The following is a 16,444-nucleotide window of genomic DNA, read 5'->3' on the forward strand; positions in this document are numbered from 1 at the left end:
TGTCTAACTACAATTAGGAGAAAATGTTAAAACAAGAGTCCAGTGATCAAAACAGTAAGAATCAGTTTGTTAGAAATAAAACTAAATCTTCAAGTTAAGTGATTCACTGGAGTATTAAGTCTGATTATAAAAACTACTTTGTAATGAGATTATGTGGTTAAGGTTTTATATCAATTTTTAAATATATGGCCCATTGTCACAAAAGTTTGAGACATAAAAACTACTAGTTTTTATTATTTAAAAGTTACTGCTCTATAGAATTTAGTAAAAGAATAATAGAAACATTTAAACATTAACAACTAAGAAACTAGCATGCAGTGATTTTAGGCATTATGTCTGAATTATAGTTACAAGGAAGACTGCCCTCCACCCCATTTCTTATTTTTGAGATATGATCTCTCAACATAGCCTTGGCTGTCCTGACCTCTCCATGTAGACCAGGCTAGCCTTCAGCTCACAGAGATCCACCTGCTTCTGTCTCCTGAGTGCTGACATTAAAGGCGTTCTACTCCATACTCAGTGCTATTTCCTCTTTTTGATCAGTGTAAATGAATGTGTGGTGAATACATAACACACACAGCACACACACTCCATTCGCGCAGCTGAAGAGCTAGGTTATGATGGCATTGTTTGAGTTGAGGAAACGTTTCAGAATCTGAGGAGAAGCATGCATACAGTTGTTCATTCACAACCTGGTCTGACCCTTCATTTCTGTTACTGCTTTACCAAGAAAGTCTATGCGGACTGTCAACGTGGCTCAGTGGGTAAAGGTGCTTGCTGCCAAGCCTACTATTTCATTCAATTCAATACCCAGGACTCACATGGTAGAAACTAATTCTCCCACAAGCTGTCATCTAACTTGCATATATGAGTAAATGAAAAGTGATACAAAATTTAAAGACTATGACATGTTTTCTGTCATAATCCATAGTGTAAAATATGATATGACCATGCAATGCAAGTATACATTAGGTTTTCCATAAAAGTAGCCATCTGCTGCCCTTACTGTGTGCAGCCTGATTATAACAGATTACAAGAGTGCCACAGGCCACTGACATCTTTTGAGTGGGTAAGAAGTAGCAATAAGTCTCTACAATTGCAAAATCTTTACCACTCTTTTTTCTCCCCTTTGGATTATGATCTTGACATCTAAAGTGAAGGAAGAGTGCTAATCCACTTTATATTATCACTGGCACATTGAAGCCCTGGCCCTTTATGTTATACTTCCTTACTAATAGTGGCCTGAAAGACGGCCTAGGCTTAGTGCTTGGCATGCCACAGGATTGGTTGGCAATCATTTCATGTCACATCAGCCACAAGGATTTCTAAGTGTGTAGGGGTAGCTCTTTATAGGCCAACCCTTCTCTTTTGGTATTGTCAATTCACAGAGCCCATCCAATCAACACTTACTAATAAAGCATTTAGAGTCCTCAAATGGGACTGTGGGGATATTTTTCTTTTATGATGAGTTTCAAAGTGTAAGTATCATATAAGAACTCTGAGAAGAGACTACAGAAGCGAGGACATCTTAACATGTAATAACACTAATAAAATATGGGAAACCAAACTCCTATTTTTAGAACAGGAGAAATAATCAAAACTAAAAACATCAAAACACATTTTAAAAAATAATTTTCCCTAAACTTCCTGTCGTAGTCTATGTGTTAGAGCTTTTATATGTCCTTGCTGTAGAATTATTACAATGTATGAACAAAATCTCTTAGTATGTATGTGAAAATATGCTTTATCAATGCAAATTTCCCTAAAAGGTGTCATTAGGAGCCACTGCTGTCCATGAAAATGCCTTAAGCTATATGCTATTTACCTACTTTGTAAATGAGTTTCCCTGTTTTGATATTTTGTTTGGTAGATCTTTATAAAATGACATCTTTACATTTTCCTATATAAAACTAAATTCCATACGGAGGACATAGACCTTTTTGAACTATCTTTTTAATTGTACATAAAGGATGCTACATTCCTTCCATTTTTGGCAGTGACTTTGAAAAATCTAAAAACTAACTTAAAATGTATCCTACAACAACTACTTTTTCGTAAGAAAATAATTGTGTTCACTTCTATATTAATCTTAAATTATGTAAAATTGTTATACAGTACCTGCACTAGTAGATCCAATTCCTGTGGTCAAAACGGACCTTGGGGTAATCTTTGCTGCATATTTAAGGAATTGTGATTTCCCTGTGCCAGGATCCCCAACCAATAAAAGGTGAGATTCCCCTAGAAAAAATAAATGTAAAAGTTCAAAAAATTTAAAAGGATCTATGAATAACATACAACTAATACAGAAAGTAGACCATATGAAATGCCAACACATTTTATGTGGTATTTTTGATATAGTTTATGCAAGGCTTTTCAAGGAAGGAGTTAACTAGAAAATCTTTAGAAAAGTTAGCTGTCACAAATATAGCAATTTTGATTACTGAATGTGACATTTAAAATTTAAAATCTTTTAATAGAGTATGTGCTATTTCCAGATGCTTAGGCCCATGTTCAACATTTTAAAAATCCTTGACTTATAAAAACTTTCTGGTTGTATCTATTTTTAATCCAAACTACAGTGATTAAAGCTATCCATACAAGTCATATAAGGCTTTATTCTATTTTTTAAAGTACTTATAAATGTTGAGGATTTTTAAAAGTGGTTTATATATATCAAGCCATGATTATATTAACTGAATAAAAGCATTTTTTCATTTATGTAAATTTCAATGGCTTAGTGGAATATCTACCTTAAAATGACCATGTACTCAAATTTTACACTTAATAGAAATGGACACATGCCTGTCCTAAGGTAGGTATTTTCACTGGACAGACAAATTTCTTTAGTAATAAGTATTTCCTAAATACATTCTTTAAGCTCAGCATTGAGTAAAGTGCCTTGCAGATAGCAGATGACGGAAACACAGTTTCTAAAGTGCTTCTGTTTATTTGCTTCTGTACTCTGTGGTTTTAGAGCTGTACTACTAGCATGGCTTAGAGTATCAGTATTTTAGTGTGTGGGTTCACTGGTTAACAGCTCTGTGTGTGTCCTGCTTGCTGCACAGGAGCTTTGTGCCATCCAGATAGTGTTGCACGCTTGAAGCAGTCTGTGCTTCAAGTGTGACCTACAGCAGTAACTCCTGGCAGATGGCATATTTGCTGTCTACCAGCAGGAGAATCAGCAGGCAGATGACTGCATAGCAGTTGACAGTCACAGATGGAAACCAGCTTGGAGACATTAAGACACACACACACTCTCTCTCCCTTTCCCTCCAAGAGAGCTAATTAGGCTTGTAGTATATAACCACTGAAAAACTAGTGATTTCTTTCATCTTTCTAGAATTAGAGAAAGTAGCCTCTGATAAATATGGATATAGACTAAGTATGAAAAACCCAATTAGAAACTACATTTAGAAAATAGCTCTAGAGGCAGCTTTTAAAATTAATTTCTTGAAGTTACTATCCTAAGTAATAGGTTTTATTTGGTCATTTTCAAACCTTTGCCATTTTAACTCACCCTCCAACAAGCAGGTGAGGGCCTCCCTTGCCCTCTACATGTTCGTATTTCTCAGAATGTATCAGTAGGTACTGACCTCTAACCCTGGTTCCTGCAGCATCAGTTCTTTGAATTCCACCAGCCAGTACCATGGCCACAGCAAGCTTCACTAGATACATCCCAAAAACTTGAGGACACAAGCTGGCCAATATTTCATTCCTCCCTGGGAAGTGAGAAAGGTCAGAAGTTATCATTTTCTAGGACCTCAACCTGAAATCTCCCTGGCCTGTAGCCATTTTCTTAATAAGCACACTATTTGTTCCAATCTAAGATGATAAAGAAGGCCAAGTCAAGTGAGAAAAGAGAAAGAGGAGCTTTGTTTAGATTCGGCTTTTCTTTTTCAGTTTGGTTTTTGAGATGGTCCTGCAAGGTAGCCAAAGGTGGTTTCAATCCTGTACCAGTCTCCCAAGTGTTGGGACTACAGGTCTATGCCACCGTGCTGCACTGATCCTGTTTAGGTTTCAAATTTAGAATCTTTTCAGTTTCTATAAATTTGTCATGCTGAATAAAAAAGGGGGGCTTCTTTTTCTCTTTCAACTTGTAGCTATCAAGCCAGCACTATTCCTTAACACAATGCAGCCTCGTTTTCTGGAAATGTCACTATCACCCCACTACTTAGGTAAAGAAAAATAGCCTCAGAAATGAGGCACTGTAATAACTAGTGTCTTCTATAGAGGTGAGCTGGGGCTTGCGGAGCTTCTGAAAGAAGTAAAATTAATTCACCTTGCAAGTTGACTTGGCATGTGTTCTTGATTGAGAAATTGGTTGTTTTTTGGAATAAGTTACTGTGGTATCAGTACATTAAGATCACTGCAAAATAGAACTCCAATAATCCCAGGTGAAGTTCTTGAAGTCCAATTGTGTGTTTTAAATAAAAGCAACAAATTTGGGAATCATTTTAGTGTATTCATAAAGAAAGCATTTCATCCATTCACTGGTCTCATCAGTTAACAAGATTCTAGTGAGTTTTCCCTGAGCCTGTCCATGCTTTATGTACAAAGACTATTTTTAATGAGTCAATCTTTTAGTTTGGGAAATAGAACCAACAACTGAGCTACTTCCTATCCTGTAGTGGCTCAACAATGACTCAGTGGCAAGTACCTGATGGTGATGAGCCCTAGAACAGCAGGAATAGCAAACCCCTTGATTAAAAGGAAACCAGAAGGATGATGTAGAAAATGTTGAAGGTGTGTTACTAGTAGAAGGACTCTCCTTTTCTAGACAGAAAGCTGAGAGAAAAGAGGTCAGGGCTCTAAGCCAAGAAGACTTGAGATTCTGATTAAAATCCAAGGGTTACACATTAAAAACAGAATGGACCTAAGAACCAAGTTTAAGAGTATGTAAGGTGAGCCAGAACTATCTATCACATGCTGGCAGAAGCCACACTCCAGTGGTAAAGGGCACAGGGTCAGAATCTAGCCTAGACACACGTCCCAGTGCTTATCTTGAGCAAGAGCCTCTACTTTTCTGCTTTACTGTCTCTCTCCCTTCTCCATGGCTTTGTAATGGAACATGATGCATTCAATCCCTTCCAAATTTCTAGTTTCAGACTATGTTCTTATAGTGTCTGTGGCCAAGATTCCTCTTTACCGTTACCTTGCAGAAAACCTTTCTGGTATAAGATAATCAAATCAGCACAGTATGAGTTCAAATGATCCAGCAGACCCAAGTACTATGCTTGGGGTCCCATCAGTCTCCAGTTTCAGGAGACAAATCAAACCCCAAGAGAAGCAACACTGCCTGCAATAGAGAGACGCCCTTTGGATTCAGCTTCTCTTCTCCACTCCAGCAAGATGCACATACAACTTCAAAATGGTCAAATATACAATATCCCAACCAGTATCTACGACCATAAGAGGGGAGTTCATTCATACTAAGAAATGTTGCCTGAATTTCACAGTGTCTTCCTAACTTATAAGGTTATTTTATGTAATTCATTCTTTATCTGACAAATGAGTTGCATAGCTACAACTTCCTAATTACAGGACAGATCTTCAGTCATCAGCACAGGGACTTGGGAATATCCAGGGCAGAGTGCGGTGTAATGAAGGCAGATGAGCTGTGGCACTGTAATGGATAAGGAATGAACCCGACCTGAACCTAACAACAGTTCAGTTAAAAACTACACTGAAAAATGGATGATTTTAAAAGTAATTGCTATGTAAAGCCATAGCTTAGAGAACTTTGGGCTCCTTTTTATACTGATTACATAAAAGGAAGATCAGAGAATTCTACGTATGTATTGTACGTGGAAGATTTAAAAGAAAATCCCACAAAATAAAAGCAAACTGTCCTATAGATGAGTGGAAGCTTTACTTTGTAAAATAAGTGTCTAGTTTGGCTTGTGACTTGAGAATAAAATAATATACATTAGAATGGAGATATAAGTTTATTTTTTTTGAAACATTCAAAGAAGAATGAAAACAAAATTTAATTCATGTTTTATATATGTGGGGCTTTTTTTCAATAAAAAATAATACTTTCTAAACTCAAGGCTGTGGTGTGTTATCTTATGTAATACATCGAAAGCTCACAATGTTATGCTACAACGACAAACGTTTTCTGTCCATCAGTCTTTCCCTATTTTAAATCCTCAGCTAACACGGCCTTTATTTGGAAGTATGGTAGAAAACTATGTACTTAATGTATAAAAGCATGAGGACGGACGTGTGTTTAGTCCCCAGCACCCACATGAAAAGCTAGGCATGCTCACACATGCTTGTAATCCCAGTGCAGGGGAGACGAGACAAGTGATCACTAGGCCTCACTGACCGGTGAGTCTAGCCTTCTGTCCAAGTCAGACAACTTATTTCTGTAACTTGGGGGCAGGGGCAAGAAAACACGTGATGGCTCTTGAAGAATAACATAAGATTGACCTCTGGCTTTCACATGCACACACACACAAGAAATAACAAAATCTCAATGCCAGAAACAGACTTGAAGATACTGACTAAATGATAACCGTTAACAAAGCTACACATCACCTACGTAAGTCATATCCCATTTAACTACTGAGTTGAATGTAGTCAATTCTGATGAGCCTTAGGCCCTTCATCACCAACCTGCAAAGGGGTCACTCTTATAGTGTTCCCAGAAGTCTTCAAATTCTTTTCGAGTGTCCTCATCCATGACCATCCCCGAGGATTGCTCATTATTCACTTGGACATAGTTGGCTTTCAAGACAATCTCAACTTCACAGCGTACATCTCGCTGAAAGGGTTTCCACCGTTGCATTACAACCCCATAGATGGTGAGGTCATCTCCTAAGGAAAGCACCCACGTGAGTCCAGCAGGAAGATCATGCACAGTGAGATGGCATTGAAGCACTTGGCAAAAGACCAGAAATTAGAAATAAGCTGCCCATAACTTCCTGTTTCCAAGGACATCTGTTCATTCAAAAAGCAACGACCAATTTTAGGTTAAAACACAACCCAGATTCTCAGCCCCTAAAACAATAAATTGTTTCTGAACACATAAAGTCAAAGTCAGCATTTTACAACAACAAAATGTGCTACATAATAAACACACAATGCCCTTTACTGGGAATAGTGCACTAGATAATTTACTTATCATTGTTATGTCGGACAACATGTTCAATCTCTGAGAAACTAGTCAACCAGAAACTGAAACCACATTAGCTTGGAATCAGGAAAGTAGACAGCCTAGTGCTGTCTGGCATGTTTCTTATGTGTTTTTTTACTTTATTAATATTTTACTCAGTCTCCTGCTTTTTTCAATGAAGGAATAGATCAGTACATATTGATTCTACTTCAAAGCATAAAATAACTGGTTTCAGGCCCCAGGTCAAGGGACTGAGGTGCAGACCTGGCATCCCAATTCTAGCATCCCTCAGCCCCTACCTGATATATCCTGCCCTCAACTCTGAACTTTCCAGCCCAGAAGCTGGACTGCCTCCCCCCCAGAGGCTCTTTCTATACAATCCAGACATTTTGGTCTCTTCTCTCTGTGCGCATGCACCCTTTCTTGACTCCCCTTTCCCCAGTGGCAACTCCCCTGTCCTCAATCCTTGTGGAGAGTAAACTGGCCGGAGAGCAGCTTCCCGATAACCCTTCCTTTGATAGAATCTGGCTTGAACTGGCTCATTCACCAGTGGATAAATAACTTGTCAGATGGTGCTGAACCCGAGAGGATTGAGTCCCCAGCCCAATGGCCTAGGTCTTTCCTGGCCACGTGGAGTCTTGTTCTCTTCCCTCACCTTTCTGCCAGATACATCATTTCTTCGAACTCCGTGAGATAGCCTCTTAGGATCCAGGACCCTCTGTGCTCTCTGCTGATTTGTGGCTGTGCCAGTGTTAGCCCCACCCAATCAAAGAACAGGTCTTTGTTCGTGGGAGTAACCTTTGATACAGAGATGTCTTATTACACTCCCCACCCCATAAACCATTAGGTCACAGACTATCAATTGGGATGCCAATTCCATAGTGTTAGCATCTCCAGCAAATGCTGGGAAAATGGGTGCCACAGGATCTAAAGCAAAAATTTATTCAAATTGGTCTGAACGCCCTGTGTCCACTTTGGAAACACTCCCTTCCCACTGAGCACAGGGATCCAGGTACAGTGAAGCCTCACCCTCTCTCACCGCCCACTCCCATCTCCCTCCTGTCCTTGTGTGGCCCTGGCCCCAGCATCAGCTGCCAACTCCATGTGATTGCAACAGTGATGGTGAACGACCAGCAGGCTCATTTTAAATTGCTCACTGTGCCTGTGAGGGGTCACCATCTTGACTTTGGAATATGGCTCCACCACCATCTTGCTTAAGGGCAGCAACATGTGACATGATCAGACCAGGGAAGCAGGTCTCCACATGATACTTTTGAATTGAAATAAAATTTTTATATATAAATATTTTTAAGATTTACTTAATGTATATAAGTACACTGTCACTCCCTTCAGACCCAGCAGAAGAGGGCATTGCATCTCATTTCAGATGGTTGTGAGCCACCATACGGTTGCTGGGAATTGAACTCAGGACCCTGGAAGAGCAGTCTTAACTGCTGAGCCATTTCTCCAGCCCATATTTTTATGTTTTACTTCTGTACTGTCTTGGCAAATAGTTTACAATATTGTTCTATGTTTTTACTCTTTGAAAGATGGTTTATTTTAATATAACTTTAAAGTTTTACAACATTAAAAAGGTTAAAGATCACTGCCTTAAAAATATATTTGCCTTGTTCTTATCTACCAGTAAGAACCAACTTGTTCCTTAGTTATTCCTTCCCACCTGAGGAAAACCTATTCCTGGGAGGCAGATGACCACACTTCTATGTGATGTTCTCATAGGAGACCCTAGGTAGCTTCTAGGCACATTTACTAACCCCTGATGCCTGTGATTTACCATATACAATACAGCGTGTTATTTAACATGTATTTAAGAATGTGATATCCAGAGCAGGGCGTGGTAGCGCACACCTTTGATCCCAGCACTCAGAAGGCAGAGGCAAGAGGATTTCTGAGTTCGAGGCCTGCCTGGTCTACAAAGTGAGTTCCAGGACAGCCAGGGCTACACAGTGTTTTACATATGTGTTTCCAAGAATTTTCATACACCTTGCAAGGTCAATCTAGAATAATGTCATTTTACTGTATTCCCTCTTAAAAGTTTTAGATAAAAATAACTGGAATAAGTTTCAATACATACTTACTTGAAACACCCCCTTATTATCTTCACTCTAATAGATTATACTGAGGTTCTTTCAATATTCATTAAATGAGGGCCATAACTTTCAATATAGTAGAAATCAATTTCTATAAACAGTGATTATATAGAAAACAGAGTATGGAAGAATGGCCAAGAATAACAATCTCATTAGGAATGGGTGTAAATCTTCTTGCCACCATTCTTGGGCAAATTATAGTATCAGTCATGATACTATAATGAAAATTAGATCATATATATGTATGTGTATGTATATATACATATATATGTATATGTATGTACACATATAAATTAATGGAATCTCAACTTAGTGTTACCTATTATTATACTAAAATTACCTTGCATTTGTAGAACATTTAAAAACACTTAAACTACAAGCTGGGCAGTGGTGGCCCACGCCTTTAATCCCAGCACTTGGGAGGCAAAGGCAGGCGGATTTCTGAGTTCGAGGCCAGCCTGGTCTATAGAGTGAGTTCCAGGACAGCCAGGGCTTTACAGAGAAACCCTGTCTCGAAAAACAAAAACAAACAAATAAACAAAAACAATTCCCCCCACCCAAAAACCAAAAAACCCCAAATACACAAATGGTTTCATATGTGCAAGTACTTTTTGAATGGCAGATTTATGTGATCATTGTAACTTTGAAGTTTACAGAAACAGAACATTCACTTAAAAGCTGTGTATTTTCCTACAGTTAATATGTACACTATTGGTAAAGCTACAGTTCTTCCACTTAAACAGTCCACTCTCTGCCCCTTTCCCTTCCCCAGCATCTGGAGTCCTGCAGATATCCCCAGTCAGATCCATCCCTTTGATCTTTATCACAGTTGTTAGCACGGCAATCCACTTCATTGCTCTGAGGAGTGTGAATTCTGCCTTTTGATTTCTTAGGTTTACAGCTATGGGTAATGGGGCAAAGATCTGTTAACATACTGCTTTTACCTGTCCTTTATTATGAATGACAGCTGAAAGAAATACGGCTTAAGATTTCAGTGTAGACATAATTCAGGTTCAATCACTACATGGAAACACTGTTCTCTACTGAGAATATTCTTTTTCAAAACCTGTGACACTCGGGTGTCATCAGCACACAGCTGAGAGAAACAATGATGCCTTTTGCTTAGGTATCACTAAGTTTTTAGTCACACTTGACAGTCCCATCTGAGTCCTTTGACTGCCCAATCCACCGCAACCCTTTTGAGATGGCCCTGTTAAGCATGATGCCTGACTGAAGAGAGGCGTGGGTCAGAACTCAGTGATCTGGGTCTATGCTCCAGTCCTGCTGCTTAGTTCTTTACATGGGGTTAGGTAAGTCTAGTTCCTTGTCAGAAGGGACAATGTGAGCAGCAGGAGACTTCTAAGCCCCAGCTTAGCTCTTCCTTCCTCTCTCTCTAAGCCTAACTCTTCACAAGGTGACCACTTAATGCCCTCCGTCCCTTGTCAGTAACTTTGTGGGACATAAAAATAAATAATGACTATTCAGACCCTCCTACTACCAAAAGTTTACTCTTGCTGGCTACATACAGTAGCACCCATCTATAGCCCCAACTGCTGGGGTGGAGGTAGGTGGTAGGAGGGGGAGGAGTTGAGGACCACACAGACCCAAGAGTTCAAAACTAACCAGAGTAACACAGAACTGCCATCTCAAAAACTAAAAGGTAATTGCTTACCAGATTTGCAACTGTCAACTAGGTCATCTTCCAGAATAACTTTCATAGACCGTGGGATACTTCCAACAGACAGCCTTTGCACCTAGCAAGCGAAAGATAAGAAAAGGGGTGTGCTTCACTAGATGCTAAAGATCCCAAACACGGGGCACTCGAAACTGCTTCCATTTCTCGTATTATAATATAGTTTGATTATGATAAGTCTTAAGGAATTTTCATTAAAAACTATGACTAATACCAGCTTCAGACTTCACTAACACTAGCTGTTGGTATGCTTCTTTAAACCCAGCACAGGAAAGGCAGAGGCCAGTGGATCTCTGTGAGCTCAAGGCCAGTCTGGTCTTCATAGTTTCAGGAGAGCTGGGCTATGTCATAAGACTCTAAGTTAAGAGAGAAAGACAGGAGAGAGAGAGAGAGAGAGAGAGAGAGAGAGGGAGGGAGGGAGGGAGGGAGGGAGGGAGGGAGAGAGAGAGAGAGAGAAAGAGAGAGAAAGAGGAAGAGAGAGAGAGAGAGGGAGAGAGAGAATATGAATGAATATTCACTAATACTAGGCACTAGAGAGATGTCTCAGCAGTTATAAGCTCTTCCTGAACTTCCAGATGACCAGTTTCACACCACCTGCTATTCCAGCTCCACCTGACCCGCCACCCTCTGACCTCTGGGCATCCATACACAGAGATTCTTATACATGCACATACACACAAATAAAACTACAAACCAAGAATTCACTAAGGTAGAATAAAACTGTAACACCAAATATGAGGAATATTCCCCACTATAATCTACATTGTAGATGGTTAAAATACATATTCTAACAACTTCTTTCTTTCATAACCTCTAGTCTGAAGTCCTGGAAAACCAGCTGGTCCCTGGGACTACTCCTTAGTAACAGACCGCTGGCTTTATTCCTCGTAGACATGACCTTAGAAATGACTGTTTCCCAAGTTCCCGTGAAGCTAGGTGTGGTCATAAGATTAAGTCCTGGCCAATGACAGGTAAGCAAACATGTAATGGCAGGCTGACAAGACGATTATATGATAGGTTCACATCTGACCATCATTTTTCCTTCCTCAGTTTTCTGACTAGAATACAGGTGTCATGAAATGGAAGCCACCATCCTATGGTGGTTATACATGACGATGGTTATACATCACCACAGGAATAGAAGGCAACTGTCAGGAATGGTGAAAAAAGCTCGGCATGGTGGCACATTTCTACAATCTCCACCTCAGCCCTTGGGAGGCTGTGGCAGGAGGATTACCATGAGTTTGAGGTCAACCTGGGATGCGTGCTGTGGCAGGGTATCAAGTGAAAGAAACCACCTGATCTTTGCTATCATTTACCCAAGTGTGGGCCTGCTGTGTTCTGAAGCAGTTGGATGTCTACTGAGCAAAGCTGCCCTCTCTGTTAACTGAACAGCACAGCAGACATGGAACTGTAAGAGGAACGAAGCACGCCAGTCTTGCTCTTTTACGGGAATCTCACAAGAGAGGAAACTCTTCTTCTGGCCGGGTTGTCTCAGAACCGCATACAAAGCTACAGACAGATAGTATCAGTCTATGCCCACATGTTACTTTCAACATTCTTTGTGGAGGGAGGCACTGCTTTCAACACCTCGATACTTCCAGTGAGTGGTCTTAGTCTTGTCGCCACATCTTCACACGCTGTTCTGAGTCAGAGGCATGAATTAAGTCATGATGGAGAGGTAGGGGACAGGTATATCAGAGTCCAAAGCATAGTGAGATTGACTACACTGTACTCTTTAAGTTGGTTGACTGTAAACAGACTGAACATTCAGTGTATAAGCAGAATGACACAGAATGGTTACAGGATGGGAAAAGTTAGAACTAACTGTAAGGGCCAGCTTCAAACAGCATTTCTCAGAAGGTACTCTCACTCATGGGGAGTTCCAGGTCTAGATGCTGGAGTGAGACCTATTTAAATAAAACAATAGAGGGCTAAGAAAAGTGAAGTGTAAGAACTCCACACTGAAGAGCCTACATGCTGCCCTTAAGCTGCCTATCTCCTTATTTACATTATTTAAGGAAAGGAAATCAGGTTCTTCTTTATTTGTTAAAAACCAAACTTCCAATCTCTTGATTTGCCAATGTTTGGCAACCAGTTAAACTGACTGAATTTTTATCATATTTCTAAATGCAGCTAGTTTAGAATGTTTAATATATATATAATTAATATATTCATTTATTTATTTTTACTTTATGTTATGGGTGTTTTTTATCTGTGCATCATGCACATGGAGTGCCAGCAGAGTCCAGAGGAGGAGTTGCAGGCAGCACTTTGTAGGTGCTGGGAACCCCACGGAGTCCTCTGCAAGAGCAGCAGCAAGCGCTGTAATCCACAGCGCCATCTCTCTAGCTCTAATATCTGCTTTTAAATTTTAATGCAACTCAATGGTTCTAAAATCTCATCAGGGCTCCAAAACAGTGGCTGCATGGTTTCTAAATCCTACATCCCAGTACGTTTGACAGCTTTGACTCTGATCTCCCACAAAGTGAAGGTACAAGGCTATTCATTTCCGTTTTATAGTCTCCAATCCCCACCATCCGACTGTAGTAGAAAACTTGTCCAAATCTGTTATTTTTTCTCACTGACTTGATCATTTACCTGCTCCTGAATTTTGATTTCCTGGTAATCCCGACATCTGGCTGGAGATGAAGACAAGTCTGAGAGGCAAGAGAATTTTGAGGAGTCACAGCTGGCTAAACTTGGACATGACGATGGCCGACTGAAGGTGTAATACTGCTCGAAGTCTGCCTCCACCATGAACACATGCTTGCATTTGTTACACATGTAATCCCGCTCGAACTCCAAGACCTTCACCAGACTCGTTCGGATCACTGTCCCAGTGACAGATAAGAAGTGTCCCACATCCTTGGTTTTGGGAATGTGTTCCCTGACCAGTTCTGGACAAACAGGCAAACCTAATGAAAAGATGACATCAACTTACACTTTTGATAGCTGACTCCACAGAATGTTATTTTGTTCCCAGAAAATACTATAGTAATATTTCAGGGGAGGAATGTTTATGTCTTAATGTTTACTGTGTGTGTGCGGGTAGGTTCATCTGTGTAGAGACCAGATACTCCTGTCTAATACCTTCCTAAATTATTTACCCACAGTGTATTGTGTGACCAAGTCTCTCCCATGAGACTGTCTGGCCAGCAAGCCTCAAGAACTCTCCTGTTTGCCTCCAGAGTGCTTGCTACCACACCCAGCGCTATACCTGGATGCTAAGGATCTAAACTCAGGACTTTATGGCTGTACAGCAAGCACATGACCATGTTTGTGTTTTACTTAAAGAAAAAAATCAGATCATCAACCCAATTAAGAAAATAACTCCAGATCTCAAACAACAGAAAGTGGTGGACTCGTTTGAAAGCACATCTCTAGAAATTACCAACAGGGCTAAGAAAGATGGGCTCTCAGAAAGACAGTCTCAGGAGCACAGACAAAATTCTGCCACCTGACGCACAGAAGATCAATCTATTTAGTGATCACTCAATGAACCAAAAGAGTAACAAAGAGATGGTAACAGGATGACCAACAGGCCCATTTGTCTCGGATTCGGAATTTAAATATGACTGTTTGCAAGCTTTGGTTTGTATAAAACTTTATCCACACTATCACTTCATCCTTTCAAAAGCATGTGGTTTTCAATACTAGGAAAAGAGGCAACTGAAAGGTTTGCATATGCCAAAGAAAAAATATTATGCAAAAGCCACGAGCCCAGCTAAGCCACACCACTGGGGTGCAAAGTTGCCAGTCCTGCTAGCCAAGGTTATTTCTAATGGGTTTATCAGTAGTGCTTGCTGGGCTGGCTGACACTGCAAGATTCATTCTAAAAGTTAGTGGCTGAAAAATTTAGTAAGTATTGTTTCTCAGCCTGTTGGCTAAGATCCAGTATAAATCTGGTTGGCAATCTTTTGGATCTGCTGAGCTGTTAAGGAATAGCTATAGTAAGTATCACAGTGGCTTCAGTTTCTTGGGTCGGCACTCTTGGCCTGTTGATACAGATACTCTGAAAACCTAGCAACAGCACCAATGATCACAAGGTAGCTTAGGAATCATTGACAGGAAAAATCAAATCAAGTTGGTTGTGTGTCGGTAATTCTAGCAATCTCAGGAAGCTGAGGCCATAGGGTTTCAAATATAAATAAATATATATATACATATATATATATACACACTTGAGACATAGTCTCATTGGTGGTTGCAGTGGTGGCACATGCCTTTAATCCCAGCACTTGGGAAGCAGAGGCAGGCGGATTTCTGGGTTCAAGGCCAGCCTGGTCTACAGAGTGAGTTCCAGGACAGCCAGGGCTATACAGAGAAACCCTGTCTCGAAAAAACAAAACAAAACAACAACAACAAAAAAAACAACAACAAAAATGAGAGACAGAGTCTCATATAGCTCTGGCTGTTCAGGAACTCAGTATAGTCTTAAACTCAGAAACCTACCTGCCTCGCCTCTAAACTACTCAGATTAAAAGTGTGAGTCATTTAACATCTGGCTTAATACCCAGGTTTCTTGACAGCTGGTGGTGGCAGCACATGCCTTTAACTCAAGTCAAGCACTTAGAAAGCAGAAACAGGTAGCTCTCTGAGTCCTTAAGCCACCCTGGTCTACAGACAGCCAGTCCTAGACACAGGAAAACCCTTATCTTGAGCTCGCCTACCAAAATAAAACAACAACCCAAAACAAGCAAACCAACCAACCCCCGCCCCCCCCAAAAAACAACAAAAAAAAGATTTCTCTTTCATACTATGTTGCTGGAATTTTATAATAAAAAGACAAAGGCAACACAACACTAAGCAAAAGTGACAATTTGCAACCAAAATCTTTGTACTATCTAAAAAGCTGGGGTGGTAAGGCATGGAGGCCTGGCCTCTCACACATTCACACCCACATGCAGAAACATACCCATGCCAGTGCGCACACACGCGCATCAACAAGCATGTACCAAGTTCCTGGTAGCTGAGCAGCACACCCCTCACTGTGATCTTGTAAAATAGTTCTGAAGGTCACGGGGGTGGGGGTGGGGCAGGATCTTCTCTAATTCATACATTATCAATATTTTATTGTTACTAGTCATACAAAGCTGTTGTAGATTACAATTTTATGTTGTAGTACACCGATGTCTTCATATTTCCTCCCTCCCTGAGGTTGGCATGGCAAGTATCCTGTGCCCAGATCCTATGCCCAGAAGACAATTATTATTATTTGTCATATAGAAGATATGTACTTTAAATATAAACATCAATTATTTTTTTTAAATTCCTTTTAGATGTATTTTGTGTGTGTGTGTGTGTGTGTGTGTGTGCGCGCGCGCATGCGCGCACAGACACCTGTGATAGTGTGCATGTGGAGGTGAGGGGACAACTGTTAGGGCTCAGTTCTCTCTATAAAAGATCAAACTCAGGCTATCAACCTTGGCAGCAAGCACATTTACCTGCTGAGCCTCAGAATGACAATTATTTCTTAGTGCTCTGAGTCCCATATGTGTTTCAATTTATCTAAGTCTTCCC

The 16,444-nt window shown here is 40.3% G+C and overlaps 1 protein-coding gene across 4 annotated transcripts in view; it reads right to left on the minus strand.

Moving 5' to 3' along the window:
- Positions 1-16,444, minus strand: part of Mcm9 (minichromosome maintenance 9 homologous recombination repair factor) — a 93,692-nt gene that overhangs the window by 72,919 nt on the left and 4,329 nt on the right. For all 4 annotated transcript variants that reach the window (XR_380074.4, NM_027830.3, XM_006512857.4 and 1 more), the window contains exons 3-7: positions 13,523-13,839; positions 10,901-10,982; positions 6,619-6,819; positions 3,594-3,719; positions 2,119-2,238 (exon numbers count right to left, since the gene is read on the minus strand). Coding sequence is in view for 3 of the 4 variants with exons in the window: in NM_027830.3 (NP_082106.3) it covers positions 2,119-2,238; positions 3,594-3,719; positions 6,619-6,819; positions 10,901-10,982; positions 13,523-13,839 (846 nt within the window). In the remaining variant the exon portion in view is untranslated. The remainder of the gene's footprint in view (positions 1-2,118; positions 2,239-3,593; positions 3,720-6,618; positions 6,820-10,900; positions 10,983-13,522; positions 13,840-16,444) is intronic.

The sequence above is a fragment of the Mus musculus genome, chromosome 10 (genome assembly GCF_000001635.26).
Source record: "Mus musculus strain C57BL/6J chromosome 10, GRCm38.p6 C57BL/6J".
In the NCBI taxonomy this organism is placed as follows: Eukaryota; Metazoa; Chordata; class Mammalia; order Rodentia; family Muridae; genus Mus; species Mus musculus.